At 44.5% G+C, this 21,007-nt stretch overlaps 1 protein-coding gene across 2 annotated transcripts in view; it reads left to right on the top strand.

Annotated features, from left to right (window-relative positions):
- The window catches only part of RASSF3 (Ras association domain family member 3), a 111,831-nt gene that overhangs the window by 55,759 nt on the left and 35,065 nt on the right, over nt 1-21,007 (top strand). The window contains exon 1 of one of the 2 annotated variants that reach the window (XM_055808354.1): nt 1,990-2,283. The exons of the other annotated variant lie outside the window; for it this stretch is intronic. Coding sequence (XP_055664329.1) covers nt 2,155-2,283 — 129 coding nt within the window. The 5' untranslated portion in view covers nt 1,990-2,154. Of the gene's footprint in view, nt 1-1,989; nt 2,284-21,007 lie in introns of those variants that run through there. 2 annotated transcript variants of the gene reach the window in all.

Here is a 21,007-nt window from a genome sequence, read left to right as displayed (position 1 = left end):
GCTGTGGCCAAGCAAACAAACTATATACACAAGTGCCTTTTGTTGCTGGGAGGTCCATCCAGTGTGCCAGCAGACAAAAACACCTTCATAGTCTGAAAACACAAATCCCATTTTGTAGCATACCCAAGTGACTTAAAAACTTTCACCTTAATGGTGATCATGGTTAGGGGCATTTTATCCAAAAGCTTTGTAAACTGAGGTTACTGGGTCTTGGACAAGTTCAGAGGCAGATCTCTGGTGGAACTCCCTTTTGACATAGGGCTGATCTTGGTGAGCCAGGTAACACAAAGATCATTTGTCTAAAGCAAGCATTTTAATACGTTTTAGTCGCATTCAAGTAACTTGGCATTCAACTTAAAGCTATCTTGAATACCATGGGGATTTACAGTGCCAACAAGTAGGTTCAAGATCTAACACATTTGCATCTACGCTGTTAGACTCAAGTATTTGTTTTGAAAAGTTACGCAGCCTTCTAGTCTGCCAGATGCCAAACACCATGTAAAAATCTTGGGAGAATCGGAGTTGATGGGAAAGTAAGGTTTTAATACCTCCCAAACTGATTAACTGGTTTTAGTTGTCAGTGGAAATTATTTTGCTGGTGTTGAGGTGACTTTATCGGTATGTACGACATACTGGTGTGCGAATAGCACCTACCTGGCAGAAACAGATCCAGTCCCCACTTGGGTGGAGGAATAGGAATGGCCACACATAGCAGATGACGAGTTTGTGAGAGGCCAGCAAGATGGGGATGGGGAAGAGAGACAGGAGATGTCAGCTAATGGCATCCCAGATACATCTGCAGCTGAGTGCTGAGACCATGGGAACTGATATATTGGCTTAGACCATGGCTTGGTAAACACACAGCTTCCACCGTTTAATCGGAGGCTGGGCTGTTGCTGAAAGGTGTAGCCCGCCCTCTTTCCTGGTCCCCTCAGCCCCATCTGTGGGCGTTTGCGGTGGCGGCGGTGGCTGATGTGACTCACTTCCCCCCGTGGGACCGCTTGCCGTGGCACGGGGCACGGCGGGAGCGCAGGCTGAGGGCCTGCAGGAAAGGCAAGCCTGCTTTTTTGGGCAGCTGCATAGCCTTAGGAAGCCGTACCTTAAACCCGGTATCCTGTTGGTGACAGTGACCAGCCCTAGATAAATTAAGGGAAGACATGAGAAACTCTAAAGCAGGTAATTATGGAGCGACTTGGCCTTCAGGCATTGTCTGTCATTTCCCCCACTAATGACACGTTTGATGCACGCCCTGCGTCTAACCAGGCCTTCTGTGCTTTTAAACGTTCCCCAGTTGCAGCCCTGGATATTCTTGCCATCTGTACACCTATCTGATCTCTGCCGAGCCCTCACAGGCCTCACTGTATCTGATCTCTGCTGAGCCTTCGCAAGCCTCACTCCGCGCCGCATCCCCGGGGCAATGAATTCCACTGACTGAACAGCGCGTGGGCCCGAGTGGCGCGGGGCGAGGCGAGGCCAGGGCCGTGCTGCTCAGCACCACTGGGTCTGCTGCCGCTTGCAAAGCTTAAACCCAGAGGTTACCAGAGGAGCAGTACCGGAGAGGCTCGCCGTCATTCTGCCGTCGGTTCGTTTTTAAGAACGTTGCTCTTACAGGCGCGCAGCAGAGCCAAGCCGCGTAGCTGCCAAGGGAGGGCTTGGCACGGCTAAGCGAGGCGCCCCGCGCCCGCCTCGCCGCGGGTAACTGGGGAGGGGGCGCCCAGCTCCCGGCACAAGCCCGGGAGGAGGATCCGCAGATCTTCCGCCTCCCCCCTGCGCGGCGGTCGGGCCCCGCAGCCGGCTGCGGGCTCGCCGTGCCGGCGGGACCCCCCTGCCCGTGCCGGGCCGGTGCTGCGAGGCCCGGGGGGCGGGAAGCGGTCGGCCCCCGCCCCTCACCTGCTGCCCGGGGCGGGCGTCCCGCGGGGCGGGCGGGGGCGCCGCTGCCTGGCCGGGCTCGGCGCGGCGCTGCCCGCGGAAACTTGTGCGGCAGGAAGGGAGCGGAGGGCGGGAGCGGGGCCGCCGGAGCAGCGGCTCCTCCTCCTGCGCCCCGGACCCGGCGGCGCTGGGAGAGGAGCGGCAGCGGCGGGGCCCCATGCGGCGGCCGGGACGGCGCTCTCCGCCGCCCGGCCCCAGCAGCACCAGCAGCAGCCGCCGCCGCCGATGACCTGGACCAGCAGCATGAGCAGCGGCTACAGCAGCCTGGAGGAGGAGGAGTCCGAGGAGTTCTTCTTCACCGCCCGCACCTCCTTCTTCAGGAGGCCGCCGGGCAAGACCCGGGCCGCCCCTCAAGTAAGTGCCGTGCGCCGGGCTGAGGGGCGGCCTCGCCCCGCGGGGCAGCAGCCGCCGGGCCGGGCCGGGCCGCGTCCCCTGCCCTCCCTCCCTCCGGCCTCGGCCTCCACGTGTCCGCCGCCGCCCCCCCCTCCCCCACGGGGAAGGACCCGCGGGTGCCGCCCGGGCCCCGCCACGGAGCGGGGAGGAGGCGGCTCCGTGGAGGCGGCGGGGAAGGGCTTCCCGCCCCGGGCTTCGAGCGGGGCTCCTGCGCGGGCCCGGCGTCCCTCCGGAGGGGCCTCCGCCAGCTCCGAGAGCCCGCCGCGGTGCCCGGCTGGGGAGCCGGCCCGAGGGAGCCAGGCTGCAAGCCTGGCCCCGCGGAGCCCGGCGGGCTGGGGGGCTGGGGATGTGATCAGAAATCACATGTTTCTGTGGTGAGTAACCGCGCTATCAGCTCTGCTATCGGCGCTGCTGGCAGCTCTGCGGCGGGGTACGGCAAGGTCTGCTTGTTCACTCCTCTCGGAGCTCATTTCAGGATGAATGACAGCCTCTTCAGCTGTTTTGTTGGCGGAGAAAGGCCCTCAGAAGTGTTTAAGTGTCTTGGTTTAAGCACGCAAGCCCAGGAAATCGGCTACAAGTGGGCTTTGAAGTGAAGAACTGATTAAAACCAAGGCAAAAACCCCAAACCAAACTCCTTTGTGGTCGGCATTGAAATTTCACCGGAGAACCTGCAGGGCTGTGGGCAGAGTGCGAAGTGTTGGTGTGCTGAGGAAGCCTTGCCGTAACGAACCCCGTTCCCCTCTCCAAGGGGCAAAACTGGCGGCAGGGATATGAAATGGAACAGCCCCTGTCCAATCTAGAGCAGTTGTTAAACCATATAGGGTAAACGTCACATTTCTTTAGCTAAGCAGTATAGCCCCTCTTATTTTTCTCTTCCCAAAGCGCAGGATCTCTTTCCACAGGTGGTCTGTACCTTTGAGAACTCTGAGCTAGTGAGCCTGTTTGTTTATGCTAGCTCTTCTTTGCCTGCTCCCACCAGTGCCTGTGGCTTCTCTCTGTTCAGTGCCTGTTTGTACAAACTTCTGGTGTTTTTTCCCCACTGGACTTTGGTGTTGATATTACTGCTGCTATGGAGGCCTAGTTATAAACTTGCTTGTCAAAACCTGGATATCTCCGATGCCCTCTGATTTCCCCCCCCCCCCCCCCCCCCCCCCCCCCGTGGGGCTTGTCAAGAACCATCATTGTTCGTTGCCCACAGCTTTTCCTCTAGGCTATGTTGTGCTGCAGAAAGCCAACCATGATTTCTGTTTCTGTGAGGTTCTCCATCTGTTATGCCCTGTTTGTGATTTGCTTAAAACTTAAGCCCTCTAACTGCTCCTCAGGAAACTCCTGCTCCCGTTCAAGGAAGTGCATCGAGCTTTCTTGAGCTTTAGCTTCCTTTGCAAAGTTTGGCAGGGAGCCTGGACGCACCCTCTCCCTACACCTGAGCTCACGCACCTTCTGCAAATAGGCTGGGACTAGCTTTTTATCTGGTCATGGGTGCTTATCGTTGCACCCCTCCTCAGGGGTCAGGGGTCATCTTCCTCTCAGTCATCTGGAGTTTCAGCCTCCCAGTAACCTGAGGGACCCTCCGGAAGTTGGCGAGTCCGGCCGAGCATCCTTGAACTTGCTAACCTATTTGACCAGCGTTGGCTGCCACCTGGCCCTTACAGAGGAGGGCCGTGGTGTGACCATACTGTATGAACAAATACCTAACTGCTGTCAAGCAGCGCATAGCTACTGTAGCATCAGATGTGAGAAGGCCCAGGTCTCGATTCAGATCCTAAAACCACATGTATCTGTATAACGTTGTTGTATGAGTTGTGTTATTAAATACTAGTTGTATAAGTAGTAAACTGTGCAAACATGTAAATCACTGTATGCGATGTTAATGCTTCCAAGGCAGGAAGGATGGGAAAAAAAATGATATTGTGCCCTAGTAATGTTTCCCAAAAGAATGCTGCAGTGAGGTGCTGCAGGGTACATGTTTAAGTATGTATTTAGTAGCCTGGAACAAATTCATGTGTATTGCTGACTCTGCGGCATCAGAAACACTCAGTTAATGTTTCTAGTCATAAAGTTATTACCAGTTGCTCTGAGCTGCTGAGTTACAGAGGAAAGAAAAAAAAAATACCCCCAAACAATGCTGAATGTAGATTTCAACAGTCATGTGGCCAGTAAGAGTGAGTTTCCCCTTCCAGCAATAACAGTCATAATAAGCCTCTTTGTACGGATGAGGATGTTACTTTTGGTTTGTATTTGAGGTTTAGTCAAAAAATGCATACTATGTCCCCTTGAGCAAAGAGAAAAGAGGGGAGCTGTTAGTTATTGTTTCTGTGTCTTTCTCAACCATACGGATATTAAGTTTTGCAGTGTGGGTTTCTTTTCTTGTAGAAGACTTAAGTACTGGCAATTACTTTTATCCCTCCGTTTTAGTTCCCTCTACCCCCTTTCTCGCAGAAAGGGGGTTAGAATGTTTGGTTTGCAGCTATGCCTGCAGAAAAACTCTGTAGTAGTGTTTGGACTTGTTTTGTATGGATTTCCAAAGAAAAGAAGGAAAAAAGGAAACTAAGTAGCTGGGTGATTTTTTTTTTTTCCATTTTATGGGGCAGTGATGGGCTTACTTACGTACCTCAATTTCTGCAGCTAAGACAGGAACAATTCTGGTGTAAAAATCTTGTGATAGGCAAAGCCCAAAGGTACTAAGATGCCTAGTCTTTCCTGGAGTGGTTAAAGACTTTCTCTCTATATAGACCACTTCTAAAAAAATGAAGCATAAAACCCATTACAGCATAGGACAGGCAGCATGGTGTTTTGGGGCTGAGCAGTGGCCCCAAAGTTCGTTCTTAGGCAAGACATAACTTTTAATCTGAGGGCAGCATGCATAAAATGCAGGTTGCTTTATGCTGTGGTGTTGCTTGTGAGAGTTTAGCTTTAGTTAAGATTTTTCATCTTCTGTGGCTGTTGTAAAATTTAAGTATCAGAGGCTAGATTAAGCTCAGTGCGGCCCTGTTTCATGTTTGCAGTGACTCATTTAATACATGAAAAAGAGTAACTGTAAATATTTTTGTCCTGCCAGTGTGACTACTCATGTGAGGTAAAATTACCCATGTACACAGGCTTTTGCAAGATCAGACTCATGCTTCTGTATTATCAAGCATTTGGAAATTGTCCATTCCCTGTAGAGAAAATACCAACATTTAGATGTTTTGCAAACTTTTGAAAGCTAACCCTGTTCTCTTCCTCTTTCCTCCCACCCACATCCATCCTTTCAGGAAAAGTGAAAAAAGTCATGCCTGCTCCTGCAAGCCCTACCATGTGTTGGAGGGATATGCATCTTCCTGCATATGTTTTCTGTGCTTCCCTTACACACACCAGTCCCCCATATTCTCCCACTTTGAACAGTGTTGATGTAAATTCTCGCAATACTTCTTTCTCAGGTGGCTTGATGGACGATGGCATTTCAAGCGTTGTGGTTGGTGTCTGGGTTAGTTCCCTGTCTTGCTAAGCTCATGTCTTCCGTGAGGAGGGTCACTGTAAATGCCTGGGGACCGCCCTGTGCTTGGTTCTGCTTGCTCTGCATTTAGGTATCCCCTTCCACTGGAACTGTAAGGGTTAGAAATGGGAGAAGAGATGATGGGTGAGGTATCTCTCTGCCCTTATACAGGAGGGATCTGTGAGGGCGGACACTGCTGTGCTTTGGGAAACACTGCTTCAGAAGCTGGCAGTGCTGTGAAGATCAGGGATCCCAGTTGTTAGAAGAGGGCAAATCCTGCAGCTTGTATTCAGCATCTGAATAATGAATATTTTACATGCAAAATGTGAGAGGGCTCTGCTTGATGTCTAATGCAAATTAGCTTGGAGATAGGAAGTTTGACACTTGGATGCTGCTCTTTTCTTTAAAGAAGAAAGCAGCGATGTGTTTATGCTGTTTTTCACCATTTCACGTAGGGCTCTGTGCAAGCACTTGCAAGAAAAATGCAATTGCTTCCATGGAGAGTTTCCAGAAATGCATGCTTTCCTCCTGCACCTGAGAACGTGCTTGTTGCTTCGCTGTTAACACTGGTCCTTGCATCTGAAGTCTAATTTCTCCCTCTCTCTTCCTCTTACTCGTCTCAGTCTTCTCGGCTTCCAGACCCACTTGCTGTCTTAGTTCCTTCCCCTGCACCCGCACCCAGTGCCCCCTGCCATGACATTGTTTTTGTGGATGTCTTTTCTGCACGTCAGTGGAATTTGCAGGTGTGGTAATGGGGCTGGGAAAGGAAGTTCATAAAAATAAGCTGGAAATGGAAAGCGGATATAAAAATGCAGTGGAGGTATGAAGGAGAGAGGCAAAAGGCAGAGGGTGAAAGTCTCATCCCTAACTAGTCCTGGCAAGATAACCAGTCATCTTGCATTTCACTGTCAGAAGAGGAGGTTTGCATGGAAAGATGTAGCAATTATTTTTTTTAATGGATGAGCTGGTGCAAGCTTGAGAAAGATGAACTTCTGGGTGCAGAAGCCCTTTAGTAGGTCTGTTCCACGTGAATTTGCACAGTGAGTTGAGGCACTTCATTGAGAGAGAGACCAAAAAAGCATTTTATTTAGGAAGAAAATGATTTCTAGGAGTAAAATGCAATTTGTAGCTGTGCAAGTCTAGTTAGTATGGCTTTGTGTTACCAGTGTCCGTTATTAATAAATTTCACGTTCTTTGGCCATTGCAACTCTTCCTGGGTTTCCTTTCAGTAACATTCCCTAGGGAAAACAGCTTTCCTGACTACCAGAACAAATGAGGTTTCTAATTATAGGCCCGCTTTGGAGCCAAAAAGTTTAGGTTTGTGTTTGACATGTAGTCATGAAACTTATTTTAAAAAAAAACAACTAAAAATATCCAGTAATGTTTCATTTTATGGTTTTGGTTTTTTTTTTCCAAAATCCACTGGCAGTCAGTGAATATTATGGGATAAACATTGTCGCAACTAAAATACTTGAAAGTTAAGAGTTGAAGGAATAAGCGGGGTAGAGATTGTGTCTATTTTAAGCCCACACCACTGTCAGAGTAAACTAGTGGTCCTAACTATGTTTTTGCCTTACTGTTCTCTGAGAGCACTTGATGCAGGGTGTGTGTGTCAGTGGCTTGGATGAGTGTGGTGGCCATTTTTGGGTGAAGTCAGAGTCCCCTTCTGGTATCTGAAAGTCTCTGGAGGTAAGATGAGATTTATACTCTGTGCAGAGGACACTGATAGCTGTGTCTTGGAGAATTTGAATTTTGGAGACTTAACTATCACAAAAGTTTAAGAAATAAGTTTAGGAGAGATGTATTAACATACTTTCCCAAGAAGAGTTCAAGCCACTAAAATATCTAATGAATGCTGTTACATTCAGCAATTTATTTTAAGTGCCATGGATGCAGCAAGAGTGGCAGGTAGTATTCAGACTAGGTGATTCTTTTGACTTTTTCCTTTAATCTATTGTATTAATACTATATATATATATATATAATACTATAGGTGTGTCTCGGGCAGTTTTTTCTGTTAGCATAAACTTTTGGAGCACCAGCAATGTGATATGGGCTTTGTTCTTGACATCTGTTTGAATACCACCAGATAAACACTGGATTTTTTTAATTTTCCTTTTATTTGGAGAAAAAAAGGCTTTGATTCACCTATATAGCTACTGTACTCCCAACACTCAGGCTTCTCACTGGTAAGATCAGGAGTACCTAGTATGTGTGGCTGTTTTGTGATTTAAGTGATGTAATTGAGTTGGGATAATCCTGTAGCTTAATCTAAGCTCAAAGGCAGAAGAGCACAACTGCTGGAGCTTTGAACTTTCACTGAAGTCAGAAAGTATTGGGCACCTGTAGCCTCATGGTCCAAAATGTTTAGACTTAGGCTTCTTTAGACATATAGAGTCATAGAATCATTTAGTTTGGAAAAGACCTTTAAGATCGTAGAGTCCAACTGTTCACCCAACACTGCCAAGTACATTGCTAAACCATGTTCCTTAGCACCACATTTGCATGTCTCTTCAATACCTCCAGGGATGGTGACTCAGCTCTTCTCCAAACATATGCAGAATAATGTTGAACTGGTTCTTTTAAAATTAACTGAAGTGTGGTGAATTTGGGGAAGTTTTTTTGGGGGAAGGAATTTGCAGAGCAACTGAGCTCAGGGTCATCTGAATACACTGAAGATACTTAAAAAATCTCATAAACAGTTACTTGAGAAAGGAGAGAATTTGGTACCCTGTTTTCATGATCTCTTATTTCAGCTGTAGACCTGTGTGTAAGAATAATATCAGAATAACCGTTTTGAAGAGGTTCTTGCTGGTTAGCATTTAGCTGCTGCAAGAGCAAAATTATGAAGAAAAACTAAGTAAAAACTGATACTGCAGTTTGTTTGCTGCTTGTGTAAAAAGCCAGTGGCACCAGTGTTGGATTAACAGTTGCAAATAAACCAATTAACGGAGGATTTTAGATGGAGTGGTGGATCTGTAACGCAGCATTTGCCTATGACGGTGTACTTGTGAGCTAAGCCAAACAATGGAAGCATCAGGAAGAGAGAAGTGGGAGTGACAGGTCTCTGTCATTCAACTCTCCTAATGGACAGGCAGCTGAAGCCCTGGGGGCTTCTGCAAGCAGTATGCAGGGCCAGGTACTGCACTTTCTTCGCAGGTAAAAATAGTAGGGATTTTATGTATGTATGCATATATGCACTTACATTAAAAAAAAAATTTAGAAAGTATCACACACACACAGATTTGTACCTCTTGAGACCAATGTTCAGGAAAGGCTTTAAAACCAGGACATCCTGCAGGCTTTAGTGGCATACCGCAGTGGAACTGAAACTGTGCTGTCATCCCCTCCAGTTTTGGTGCAGTGCTTACCTGACTACAGTATTGCCAAGCTTTTGTATGTGTTTAGGTGCCTGTAACAAAGCCCAAATGTTTCTGTAGACAGATATAAATTGACTTGGGAAGAGTAATTGTGGCTTTCCTTCTGTTTTTTTGGTGCACACGGTCTTTTGCAAAATACTGCAGACAGTTTTGAGGAGAGTGCTTCCTATGCAGATATGTATTTGGCTATGCTAAGTAGCCACATGTGATTTATGTAGCAATTAAGATCACTTTCTAGTTACTCATCTGTGTGTACTGGAGACATTTGTGTTGCCGTATATGGAGGAATCTATGCTGTGCTGAAAATAATAGTAAAAGCAGCAGTGGTCCATCTGCCTCAGAGGAAGCATCAAGTGTTAATGTTGGGTATGTAGGAGTACTTGGTGTGCTGGTTGTCAGCTTCTCCATCTCACCCTTTCCCCACTATGTAACTGTGGGAAAACGCTGTTTGCAAGTGCGTTTCTTTTAGAAATTACATACAATAATACAGTAGGGGCAAGTTACAAAGGCAGTTGTCTGTAATCTTTTATAGTTATCCCTGCTGTCCATAACTAGGACTGCTTGTCTTGTGTTCTGTCTCCTAATTGATCCGAGGTGTGATCAAGTGCATGGATGCGAGTCTCACCATGCTGTACTCCTTCTCATAGTGCACAGTCCTTGTATCTTGTGTTTGCAGCACCCAATCAATATGATCTCTCTAAAGTCTGATTAGTAATAATAAAAACTGAAGGTCAAGTTCTGCTTTGGAGATGATAGTTTGCTAAATAATTAATCTTATTTCCACTGAAGCAGGGATCCCATGATTTGGCTTTTCGCCCCCAAAGAAAAGTTTGGGATAGATCAAATTTGTTAATGCTGCAAGAGTGCCTTAATGCCTTTCTTGATGGCTAATAACATCTATCATAGCGAAATTCCTCTCAGTGACTTCTTATACATAGTTGTGCCTAGGATCACACTAGCCTGTAAACTTGGAAGAGTTTAGTTCAGATGTTTCATTTAGAGCACTAATTTTCTCTTGCTGGGTTGCTCTCTTCTGAAGAATTCTGCTCCTCAGGAGCAAAACCTGGTCATCTTGCTGTTTGGTCCACCAACAGCTTGATCTAGTGTGTTCACTTACAGATACATAAGCTAAGATTATGGAAGTCTTCTTGTTCAGAACTACTCGTTTCATTGCAAAGTATCTTCATGGTTCATGAGAGAAGTGTCTGGCTGTATAAACTCTTGCAACTGCACTAGGGATTTCAGCATGACCAATAGTGCTTATGTGTACAGAAACTGGCATATTCTTTGGCACTGCTTAAAAGATTAAGAATATGGTGGTTGCATGTTGCATAATGGGAGAATTGACCTGCATTGTTTGTCGTAATGTCTGAAATGAGTAAGTTTAAGGTTCAATGCTATTGTGAGATCAGCGTAAGAATCGGTGCAATTTTTTTTAATGATTGATGTATTTTGAACTGCTATATTATGATTTTTGCATTATGATGTTATTGAAGTATGCAAAGATTATGTAGTGTAGGCATAGACAAGCATCTTGTATTACTCTTTCTGAAATAAAGGCAAAAAAAATATTGGGTTTTTTGCATCTCTGGTTAGCTTGCTAGTAGTAGAAAAGTTGGTATGTGGGAAGTGACTTAGGCTATGCCTGAAGTGAACAGCAGGTACGTGCTGTAGCCAGCCAGCTGCAGGAGCTGATCCCCCCCCCAGCTGTCCAGGCTGGTGTCTTAAAGACTGATCAGCAGATTTTTTTGTTACTATGCACGTATGTTTAACTTTGAAAAGTGGTGGAAAGAGAGAGGGTTTCTGCGGAAGGGTTTCTGGATCAGTCAGGTAAAACTGTTTAACCTAAGTACTGAAGACCAAGGAACAGAAATATGAGCAGGACAGAAGTTCATTTTAATCCTGTCAAACATGCAGGCTCCCCATTTCCAGCACCAGGGTACGTGTGATCCAAAAATTAGACCCATGTGATGGCTTTTGTTTCATGATAAAGTACGGAGGTAAATGCCTTAGTAAGTAGTGGTCCTGAAAACTTCCGAAATCCTTAACTCTCCATGAGGTGTGGACCTGGCAGCTGAAGGCTGGAAATAGGTATTGCTTTCATATTTGATAGTTAAGGAATGGAGGAGGAGAAGGAAGGGATCTTTGCGTAGAAGGCTTGCTTCACCTGTTGTAGGAACACTTATCTGTTGCTTAGAGAAAATAGGAGCAAATTATCATGGTTGCATGTGAGGCATGTTAAAAGTCTCATTTGAGATGGGGAGCCGATTTGTGACTTGGCTGTCTTTCAGGTGCTTTGACTGAAAGAAGAAAAAGTATTATATCGGTCCTGCTGATAAGGGTAGGCTGAAAAGTGGCCTGTGCATATTTCCGTGCCAGGGAGTGATGTCTTGTGTTCTGTACAAAAATTGACAGTTTAATCAGAAGTTTGTATTTGGAGCAGTTACTACATTGGGTGCCCATATACAAACACTGGCAGTGGAAGAACACCAGACACAGGGGCAGGGGAACATCACTTGTGCAAGCAACCCGACACGAGCAGTAACCAGACTCCCATGTAATCTGCACAAGAGAAGTCTGCTTTATTAAGGAGAACTTGATCTTTCATTAAATAAATCTTCCTCTGGTTATGATGCTCTCAGCTTTCGTGGGGCCTAGCTTAGCACAGCATTACTTTTCTTATGCAGTGTTTACATATGCTGTGGCCCTGTAACTCTAAAGTACTGTTTTCTGTACTTAGAAGTGTTTCTAAATCTTTGAGCTAATTTTGTTGTAAAATCTAATATTAAGGACAGTTTGCAGTTTTTGCATGAGTTAACAGGTCAGGTTAAAATAAACGAGGTCCTGGGAGTATTTAACTTGATATTCAGGGGCCTTTTAGTTGTTGAATTAAAGGAACACGTTTTTGCCCCTTCAAAGAATATGCAGTGTGGGGTGGTGACTAATGACAGGAGTCATAATCAACTCTTTCTGTAATAAAAATAATTTAGCTGCTGTTACAGAGCCCAGTGAGTGGATCTCAGGATCTAAGTGGATGGATTCAGAGTAGCTAAATAAGATATTCTTGTGGAGTGGGACCATTGTGGAGTTCAAAGACCGGACTATCTTCTTCTGTTTGCTAATATAATTTAGTTATTTCACTGGGTAAGTGACTCTTGAAATACCATTGAATCGGTTTAGTTACCTTTTAATTCATTGAAGTGGTAAGAGACTACTGCATGTACATATGGCTGTCTGAGACATCAGTCAGATAAACTTCTGAACTGGATCATCACATTATTTTCAACTACATTTTTCTATTCTCATTAATTTATATAAAGAGTTGCCTTTCTTAAGTTTGTTTCTTTGGGCTCCATGACTGACAGTATTTAAAGCATTATTCTTTAACAGAATGATTTTATTTTTTCCTCCTTCCTCCTTTTTTCTTCAAGGTCCTGGCCAAGTGAGAACTTGTTTTATTCTTTGAGTACCAATCACTTTCCCTTCTCCTTTTAGTCCAAGGCTGACTTGAACTGCTGTGGTTTACAACAGAACTGCTGACAAATCTAAATACCTTCTCTCAACATTCTCTGTATCAGCTGCAAAGTATCGCTTTGGGCTCCAATTTGGCCTTCATGGGAACAAGTTTGTTTTCATAGAATCTGAAAAACAGTGTTAGTGTTCAGCTGACCATGTGATCCAGTTCTCTGAACTTCTGTTGGTCCCTTGCTTGCCTAGGAGAGGTATCTTTTCTGCTTTTTAAAAAATACAACATTAGCAAAATAAAATTCAGCTTACTGAAATCCACCATGTTTTAACTGACATGTACTAAAGAAAGTATCTTCTGTAAGATTTTTTAATTCTGTGCAGTAAGTTGCAACTTTATTCTTGAGAAAATGACTGGTAACTGTTATCAAAGATTAGAAGAACTGAGAGAATGCCCTTAATGCTAGCTCAAGCCTGTGTGCAAGGAGGCTTCATGAAGTGGATTTGGCTGTGGGATTTCTGGCTTTTTGTCACCCTGGTTGGAATTCATGACCTTCTGTAAAATGAAGCAGACGGCTCATGTGCTTAGTACGGTGAGATTTTTATATTCTGGATTAGGCTGGATGCCAGTTAGTCAGCACACAGTATAGACAGTTCCTCTATCTTAGACCTGATCACACCATACATAAACGCTACCCTAAATAAATGCCAAGTATGTAAGCAAGGAGGAGAACCAGAGATGCTTCTTAAATCAGTGGATGTCAAGTCAAAGTGGATCCGTTGCTAGTGGAGTGTATTCCATCAGGATTTCCCCTTTGGTTTATTAAACCATAGGGCATTTGTGGTTGCCTTGATATTGTGATAGCAGGTTTGTTACAAATACAGGAGAAATAATTTCTGGTACACACCTTTCTCGAGTTCTGAAGAAGAATGGAACTGTCTGTAAAACAATAACCCTATAGAAGTGTGCAGCTGTCAGAAAAATCAAGTTGGCTAGAAACATGACAGGTGGTGTAATGCAAATCAGTTTGACTTCTCATTGATCACCAAATTGTGGTGAGGTTCCTGGGAGATTAGTCCTGCATTTTGTCACAAAGAAAAAGCTTTATGCACACCTGTGCTTGAGATGAATTTGTGAAATGTGTTTTCAGCTGGTGAAGTTACTGGCAGCATACTCTTGTTTTGGCTTGCTTCTGTTGAGTGTCTGTTTTTCTAGTTGCCATTACCGTGTCCCTCAGTGGCAGCAGTGGGCGCGGAAGCTTTTGGGAGGAGTGTTGCACCTGCTAAGCTGAATCCTAGGAAATAATTTTCTTTTTAATATGCTGCCCTGGAAAGGGTTGCCCTACCTGCAGGGACTTTGGGGACTCTTCTAGTGAAGGCCTTTGCTATGATGGTCATAGGATGACATTTGGCATTTTGAATATCCAAACTGTTGTTTCACTGCTTCTCCTATGACTGAGAGGTGATACCATGTGCCTTAATACGAATGTCAAAGGATTTAAATAAGTTACAGATTATTCTAATAGAACAGAAGTTACAAAATACCTTTAATGTCTTTCTAAATATTTTCCACTTACAGCATGCATTTGCCCAGTCATTTATTATTGGAGTTATATCTCAGGTTATTTTGTTTTATGTATAGAGTTGATGAGTTTGTCTTAAGTTGGCAGCTGCTTTTGATTCAGTTGCATGTTCACATGATGTGAGGCTTGTTTCAAGATGGGGGAACATGATTGTTTATACTATGCTAAAAGGTTCATATTATGTGAAGTGAAACATCAAAGTAGTTTCTAATGCTCTGAACTTTAAAACTCACAGTTGATTTAATTAAAAATTAATTAAAAGGCACATCTTTCCCCACCCCTAAATACAGACCCCAAATATTCTTCAAAGCATATTTGATTTTAACAATTTGGTGATTTCTTCCCTGAGGCATTTTTTAAGTTACCACTGGAATATGAAGATGTAGCTTTGAGTTGTGATGATAATAGGCCGTTAGTGCAGTAGATGTTCACCTCATAAGACAATAAAATGACATGTTCTGTGAAAATAGCCTGGTATTGAGAAAAAAAAAAAGAAAAAAAGAGGGAAAAGGAGTTATAAACCTAGTAATTTTTCCTGTAAAAGCCAAAGTTGATGGCAGACTTCTTTTTTAGTTATCTATAGCTCAAAACAGCCCCTGATGCAGCTTGGTGAAGCACGTGGTAAGGATGCTAGTGTGCCACCCTTGGTTTTTTTTTTCTTTTTCTTCTTCCCTCCCCTGTATTAAAATAAGTTTAGTTCTAGCCAGACCTTTATGGCCAGTGCTGAAAAAAATTTGTAATATATAATACAGCTTTTACTGCACTATCTGAAAATGTTATGTGGAGAATTCAGGATGGGAGCTCCATGCTGTATGTCTGAATTTAATCTCTTATGCAAGTAGTAACCTATATGTTTTCATCTTCAGAGACAGGGAAAAAAAAAAAGACAGCTTTAAGAAGGCATTTCGAATTTGGTAGCGATTGTGTCAGAAACAAAAGGCAGCAGAGGAGTATTTATTATTATAAGGATTATAGAAGCAGCAATGTTAGTACTGGCATTGAAATTTCATTATCTTGTAGGTATGAGCATTACAGTGTGCTAAGTGTAATCATTAGAAACGTGGTACCATTCCCTGTATGTGGGAAGGATCTGCCTGTTTTTAGATACTTTCAGGGATCCTTTCATATTCTTCCCTGTCCCCTCATTATATGCTGCCAAATGAATCTCAATACTGCCCTCCCAGAAAATCCAAACTTTGACCAGACTGTTCCCAGCAAAGGCAAGCAAACAATTTTGAAGTATGGCAGGGATGCCCTACTGCAACTCGAAGCTGGAATTGGGTCTCATTCTTTTTCAGATGTGTACCAGGACACACTTCCCTGGGCAGCGCTTGCTCTGTTCCCTCTTTGTTCTGGCACTCTCTGTGCAGTTTCTTGACTGCTCACAAAGAAGTCTTCTGACTCTGGTGTAAGTTGTTAGCCACATTAGTTACTGGCTCGCTGATCTGCACAGGCTATCTGTAAATAGGTAGGTAGTATTTTCTTTTGGGTCTGTAACTTCACCGTACTCCACTTCTGTTGAAGCGTATGTATACAGAACATTTTGGTGAAAATGTAGTAAACTAAATAGTAAACATAAGTTGCTTCACGGCATGTAACATGTGAATACACAGGCCCGGTGCAACTTACAGTACTCTTTTTGTTTGTACGTTTTGTAGTGGGTGCTGAGCACAGCCAGGTTTCCAGTCTCCTAGATTTACCCTATGAACCAAGGGGAGCAAATGGTGTCTCAAGAGGTAGAAGACAAAGGGATTATTACAGGGTAGTTAATTCTGCTTCCATTGGTCGTGCCCTGTAACATCTCAGCCACACACCTACAAGGTGGATGCTGCAGGTCAAAGGCTGGTTTAGAGTGTCTGCCATCACTTGAGCGGAGGGTGTGGTTCCACTGCAGCTTCAACTCAAACTAATTAAGTTAGTTTTTTGCCAGATGCCTTCCTTGAACCAGATCTTTGTGTGGTTGCAAGAGGAGCAGTTCTGGTGCTAGAGTGGATGGAGGAATGTGCAGGTGGGGAGGCTGACAGGGAGGGTGGGACTTCAAGAAGCCCTATCTGGGCCTGCCTTACATTTTGGAGCTGTGCTTTGGGAGGAAGCGCCTCAGCAGATGGTGCAGTGGAGACGTGCCTTAGGGTGCTTGGACAGATTTCTTAACTGGATAGAGATGCTACAGGTAAGCAGAAGGTGGAAAAGTCTGGGCTTTTTGGTTTTGTGTGGTTTTGGTTTATCTTTTCTTTTTTTTTTAATGAATAAATCTTCTGAAAAGAGGTAAGCAACAAGAAAGCAGTAGGACTTGCTGAATGGAAAAAATCGTAGAATTATAGAATAGTTTGGGTTGGAAGGGACCTAAAAGATCATCTAGTTCACCCCCCCTGCCATGGGCAGGGACACCTTCCACTAGACCAGGTTGCTCAAAGCCCCATCCAGCCTGGTTTTGAACACTTTAAGGGATGGGGGGGCATCCACAGCTTCTCTGGGCAGCCTGTTCTAGTGTCTCATTACCCTCATTGTAATAAATTTCTTCTTTGTGTATGATCTAAATCTACCCTCTTTCAGTTTAAAGCCATTCCCCCTTGTCCTATCACTACATGCCCTTGTAAAAGCTCCCTCTCCAGCTTTCCTGTAGGCAAAGAAGGCTGCTGTAAGGTCTCCCTGGAACCTCTTCTTCTCCAGGCTGAACAACCCCAGCACTCTCAGCCTGTCTTCATAGGAGAGGTGATCCAAAATGGTTTGTGCTTTAGATTGGATGGCAGCAGATACACTACTGAAGCAGTGCAGCAAATAAGATCGCAATGTAAACCCTGGATTTACTTGCAGATTCCTGATTTTAAAAATATATGCATTTCTAGGTCTTCCTATTTTCCGTGGCTTTAGAATCTTCCCTTAATTGTTCCCTATAACAGGTTTAACAGGCCAGTTCATCCATTTAGAGAATAAAGTTGAGGGCACTATTGTAAACATATTGAAATGTATTTTAAATGTTATGCCACACCAAAAGGTAACTGCGCTCTTTCCTGTGCCTTGACTAACTTCAGTCCCAAGCAGTTATAAGAATTTTCTGCTGCAAGTGCCAGCCTGTTAATGGAAATTGAGTTTTAGTCCTTTGCTTGCTTTTTAAAACTGCAGGTAAGTTCCCTTGCCTGCCAGTTTTGAGAGAAGGTTAGAAAGGACTTATTAATCTGTCTGAGAAACTTATTATTGCTATCTATTTTCATGCCACTTCATAAAAAGTTTCACAGGTGAAACTATCTGCCTGTGATAATTATTGCAGTAATCAACCTTGTGCCATGGTTTTACTTCATTATCTTGGGCTTTATTGGTTATGGCATGACAGTTACTGCTGTTTTCACAAGTGTAAGTATAGGTGGCTTGTTTGACACCATGGCTGCTTGGGAGGAAGAAAGTATCTTTCGCTGCATGAAAACCACGGAGAAAAGCAGGTGGAAAAGAAGCTACAGCAGAAGAGGCAGCTCCTCTTGGCAGGATGTCTTGCTCTGTTGGACCACTGGACAGAGAAGGCTGGGCTGTGCACTCCTCCTGCCTTTCTCTAATCACGAAATGGGAACATTTGAGCATCTTGATTCCTGACTGTTTAATAAATTATTTTGCTTATTTCAAAGAGGGAGAGCATCGCCTGATAAGCTTCTGGACAAACTGGAAAGCAATGTCATCACTTCCCCTCCTTTATTTTTTTCATCCCTTTTTTTTCTTTCTTCTCGTCGCAAGACTGACTATGAAAAATTAGGACAGGACTCAGATGGACAAGGCACTAGTACAGTCAGGATCATAGTAAATAGCAGAGCTGTGTATGCTATTAAAGTAAGATAGGGACCAAGTTTAAAAAATACGTAAGAAGATACCTCATCGTTTGGCAGATTAGATCTATTTTTTTACCTTGGTTGTTTTTGTTGTACAAGACATTCCCTCCCTTCCTTGTTCTTAGATCTTTCTCTTACAAATGTCTGAGTCTGCTTTGGGTACTTTGTTAAAACAAACAAGGTACAAGTATGGACAGCTACCAGTGAACTGTGTAGCACCAGCAGGAGCAGAAGGACCAAAGCCTGACTGACATTGCCGAGACCTGAAAGCATTTGGCAGTTTGAAGGCAATCTCATAATAGTCTCCGAACTCAGCCTTCAGATGAATGCAGTGCAGTGGGATGCTGAGAAATGGGTACAAATATTTAGATTTATGTACAATGAATTCTGGTTCTGCCAATTAGCGATATCCCTTAGGAATTATTTGCAAAGTCCCTTGTGTTTTATTGAAAGCTGAAAAAGGGAGAAAAGACTATCAGCAGCCATCAGATTGGAAGAGCATGTGTGCGTCTGACCCTCTGGGGATATGGCATGTCCTGGTCAGGGCAAGGAACCAGAGGAAATCAGATGGCCGGTCTCTTCCTTCTTCCCTGGCTCAAAGCTTCTCTCTGTGCAGTGCCTATGCAAAGAATTAAAACATCTACCCTGAGCAAAGGGGATGACGTGAGCAGAGGTAAGAACCCCGCATGCTCCAGCCCAGCTGTGCGGTTGTGGCTGAGCCTCTGCTCCAAATGGGCTCTTCCCCATGCCAGTGCACTGTGCCAGCGTGAACGGGGGGAGATGCAGGGGCAGGGGCTTGCTGCCATGGCCTTGGGGAAAAGGCCACTCTCGCTGCTCTCCAGAGAGCTCTGCCATGAGTTGGGTTGGGATGAGGCATCTGTGCAACCAAGCCACCTGGAAAGAAGGGGCAAGCCCCAGGTTGGCTTCTGTGTGGGTGAGGGGTGCTGGGGCTGGGAGGAGGTGGCAGGCGCTATAGTTTGGGTGTTCAGTGCACTCCAGTTAGTGGTGCAGGGGGCTGGGCTGGCATTGTGCTGGGCCCCGTCTCCTGGGGGAGAGGAGTCCACAGAGCTGAACGGCAAGAAGGATGGCTCGGGTGGCTCTGGGAGCTCCTGTTGGGAACTGGAGTGGAGGTTTGCACAGAAACCGGGTGCTGTAAGTAGTTGACCTCAATGAGGCTGGTGGCTGGGTCGAGGTGCTGATGTCTGTTGCAGCAGTGCTGGTGATGGGTTGGTGGGAGCTCTGAAGACTGGTGACCTGATCTAGGAGGAACTGTGAGTCTGTGCTATACAAACAGTGATGCTTATGAGATCAGCTTAGGTATGGGAAAAGGTGTGGGGGGTTTTTTTTGTCATCTTTTCTTCCACTGCCTTTTTGTTTTCTTTGTCAGGACTGGCTGGACTGGCTTTGCACTGATACCATCAATTCAACTTTCAGTGGTTTGTGTGTTCTTTTAAACCTCTTCCTTCATGGCTGTGAAGCCTGAAGAGGTCACAAAATGATACCTGGCTGCATACAAGTGCTTTTCAGATCATGTTTATCAATACCACTTACCAGACATCTGTTAAGCAAGCCTATTTGTAAACACTGTTATGTTGGGTAGTTATTAACTGTAAATCACACCTTTTTGGCTGCTGGTCTCTTGGAGTTTTGAAGATGGTTGCTGCTAATGGACTAGTTAAAATACTTGTCCAAGCTGAAGTCTAGCAACCACTGCCTAATGCTAGTCCTTTGACTGTCTTTGCAAGGTGAAGCGGTTATACTTTAGAGTTTACATGTAGTTTGAGACTGGATTTGAAGCTCCTTTTATCAGATTATGACTGCTGGAAATCCAACTGACTTTTGCCAGCAGGCTTCAGGACACTTTGGCTGTTCTCCAGAGAACTTGTTTGAAAGTAAATGTAGAAAGCAGGATTTTTTTATTTTCCTGAGTTTTAACATATGAAGTACATACTAAGTGTAACAGTGTTTAAAATTTCGGTGTTGACATACAGTGATGTGTGAAAGTGGGTGGGAGACTGAAGTCTGTAAAACTGCTGTCCACTAATTGCACTTTTGTACCGTGTGTTTGCCAATAAAAAGAAAAAAGTGCATCGTTTAATTTTTGGCTAGACAGGCAAATGCAGACCAGTTGCATAGAAGTGTTTGCTCTGGCATCCTTCATTGCTTATGAGAGTCTTTGCTTATGCCCTTAATTCTGGGAAGGTGTCCAAGCCCTATACAGGCTGAAGTGCTTATCTCTTGATTTTCTTTTTTTAATTATTTTGCAGAACAGAATACATAGGCCTACTTAGCAAATACAGACCTAGTTAGCAAATGCCCATGCAATTACAGCTGTGTCCCATTTCAAATTCTGTCCCTGCTGCCTGCTGTGAAGGCTATGCAACTAAAGCTCCCCTTCCAAGGAGGTCTTGTTCTTCAATTCGTTTGGTTTTTTGCCTTAAACCTTGATGGTGTCTTGTTTTTCCTTTTAATTTGAAGATGTTCTGTGTTAATTATAAGACTTATTTTCAAGGCAACATGTCATTACATTTGTCTCTGGAGGAAAAAGTAATTCTCTGAGCAATATAAGTTGTTTTCATTTTTTATTTGAATACTTGCATGATTTACGAAAGTGCATTTATGAAATTTTTGCTTTGTGCTTTTCCGTCCATGTTACCAATGTAACAGTAGCATCTTGCAAGAAGCTGTTAGGAGAGTGGTGTTTTTGAAACTCTCAAACTCCCTTTTCATTGCTGTAAGACAGTCATGTGGCATAACAATCTGTAGCATTTGTGTAGCAACTTTGGCTGATGCCTGGAAAAACTGGAAGCTGTTTGTGCATGGCACAAGTAGAAGCATGGGTGGTAGATGTACAAGTGAGTTTATGCTGTCTCTCAACATAGTGTGTAGCTGTTTCAAAATCAGTCATTGCTCAGGTGGAGGTAACTTAACAGCAAACCTGTCCTGACTTGCTGCTGGTGGTAGCTA

The sequence above is a fragment of the Falco peregrinus genome, chromosome 6 (genome assembly GCF_023634155.1).
Source record: "Falco peregrinus isolate bFalPer1 chromosome 6, bFalPer1.pri, whole genome shotgun sequence".
Taxonomy (NCBI): domain Eukaryota; kingdom Metazoa; phylum Chordata; class Aves; order Falconiformes; family Falconidae; genus Falco; species Falco peregrinus.
Note: the sequence above shows the minus strand (reverse complement) of the source record. Positions and strands in the feature narration are given on the sequence as shown.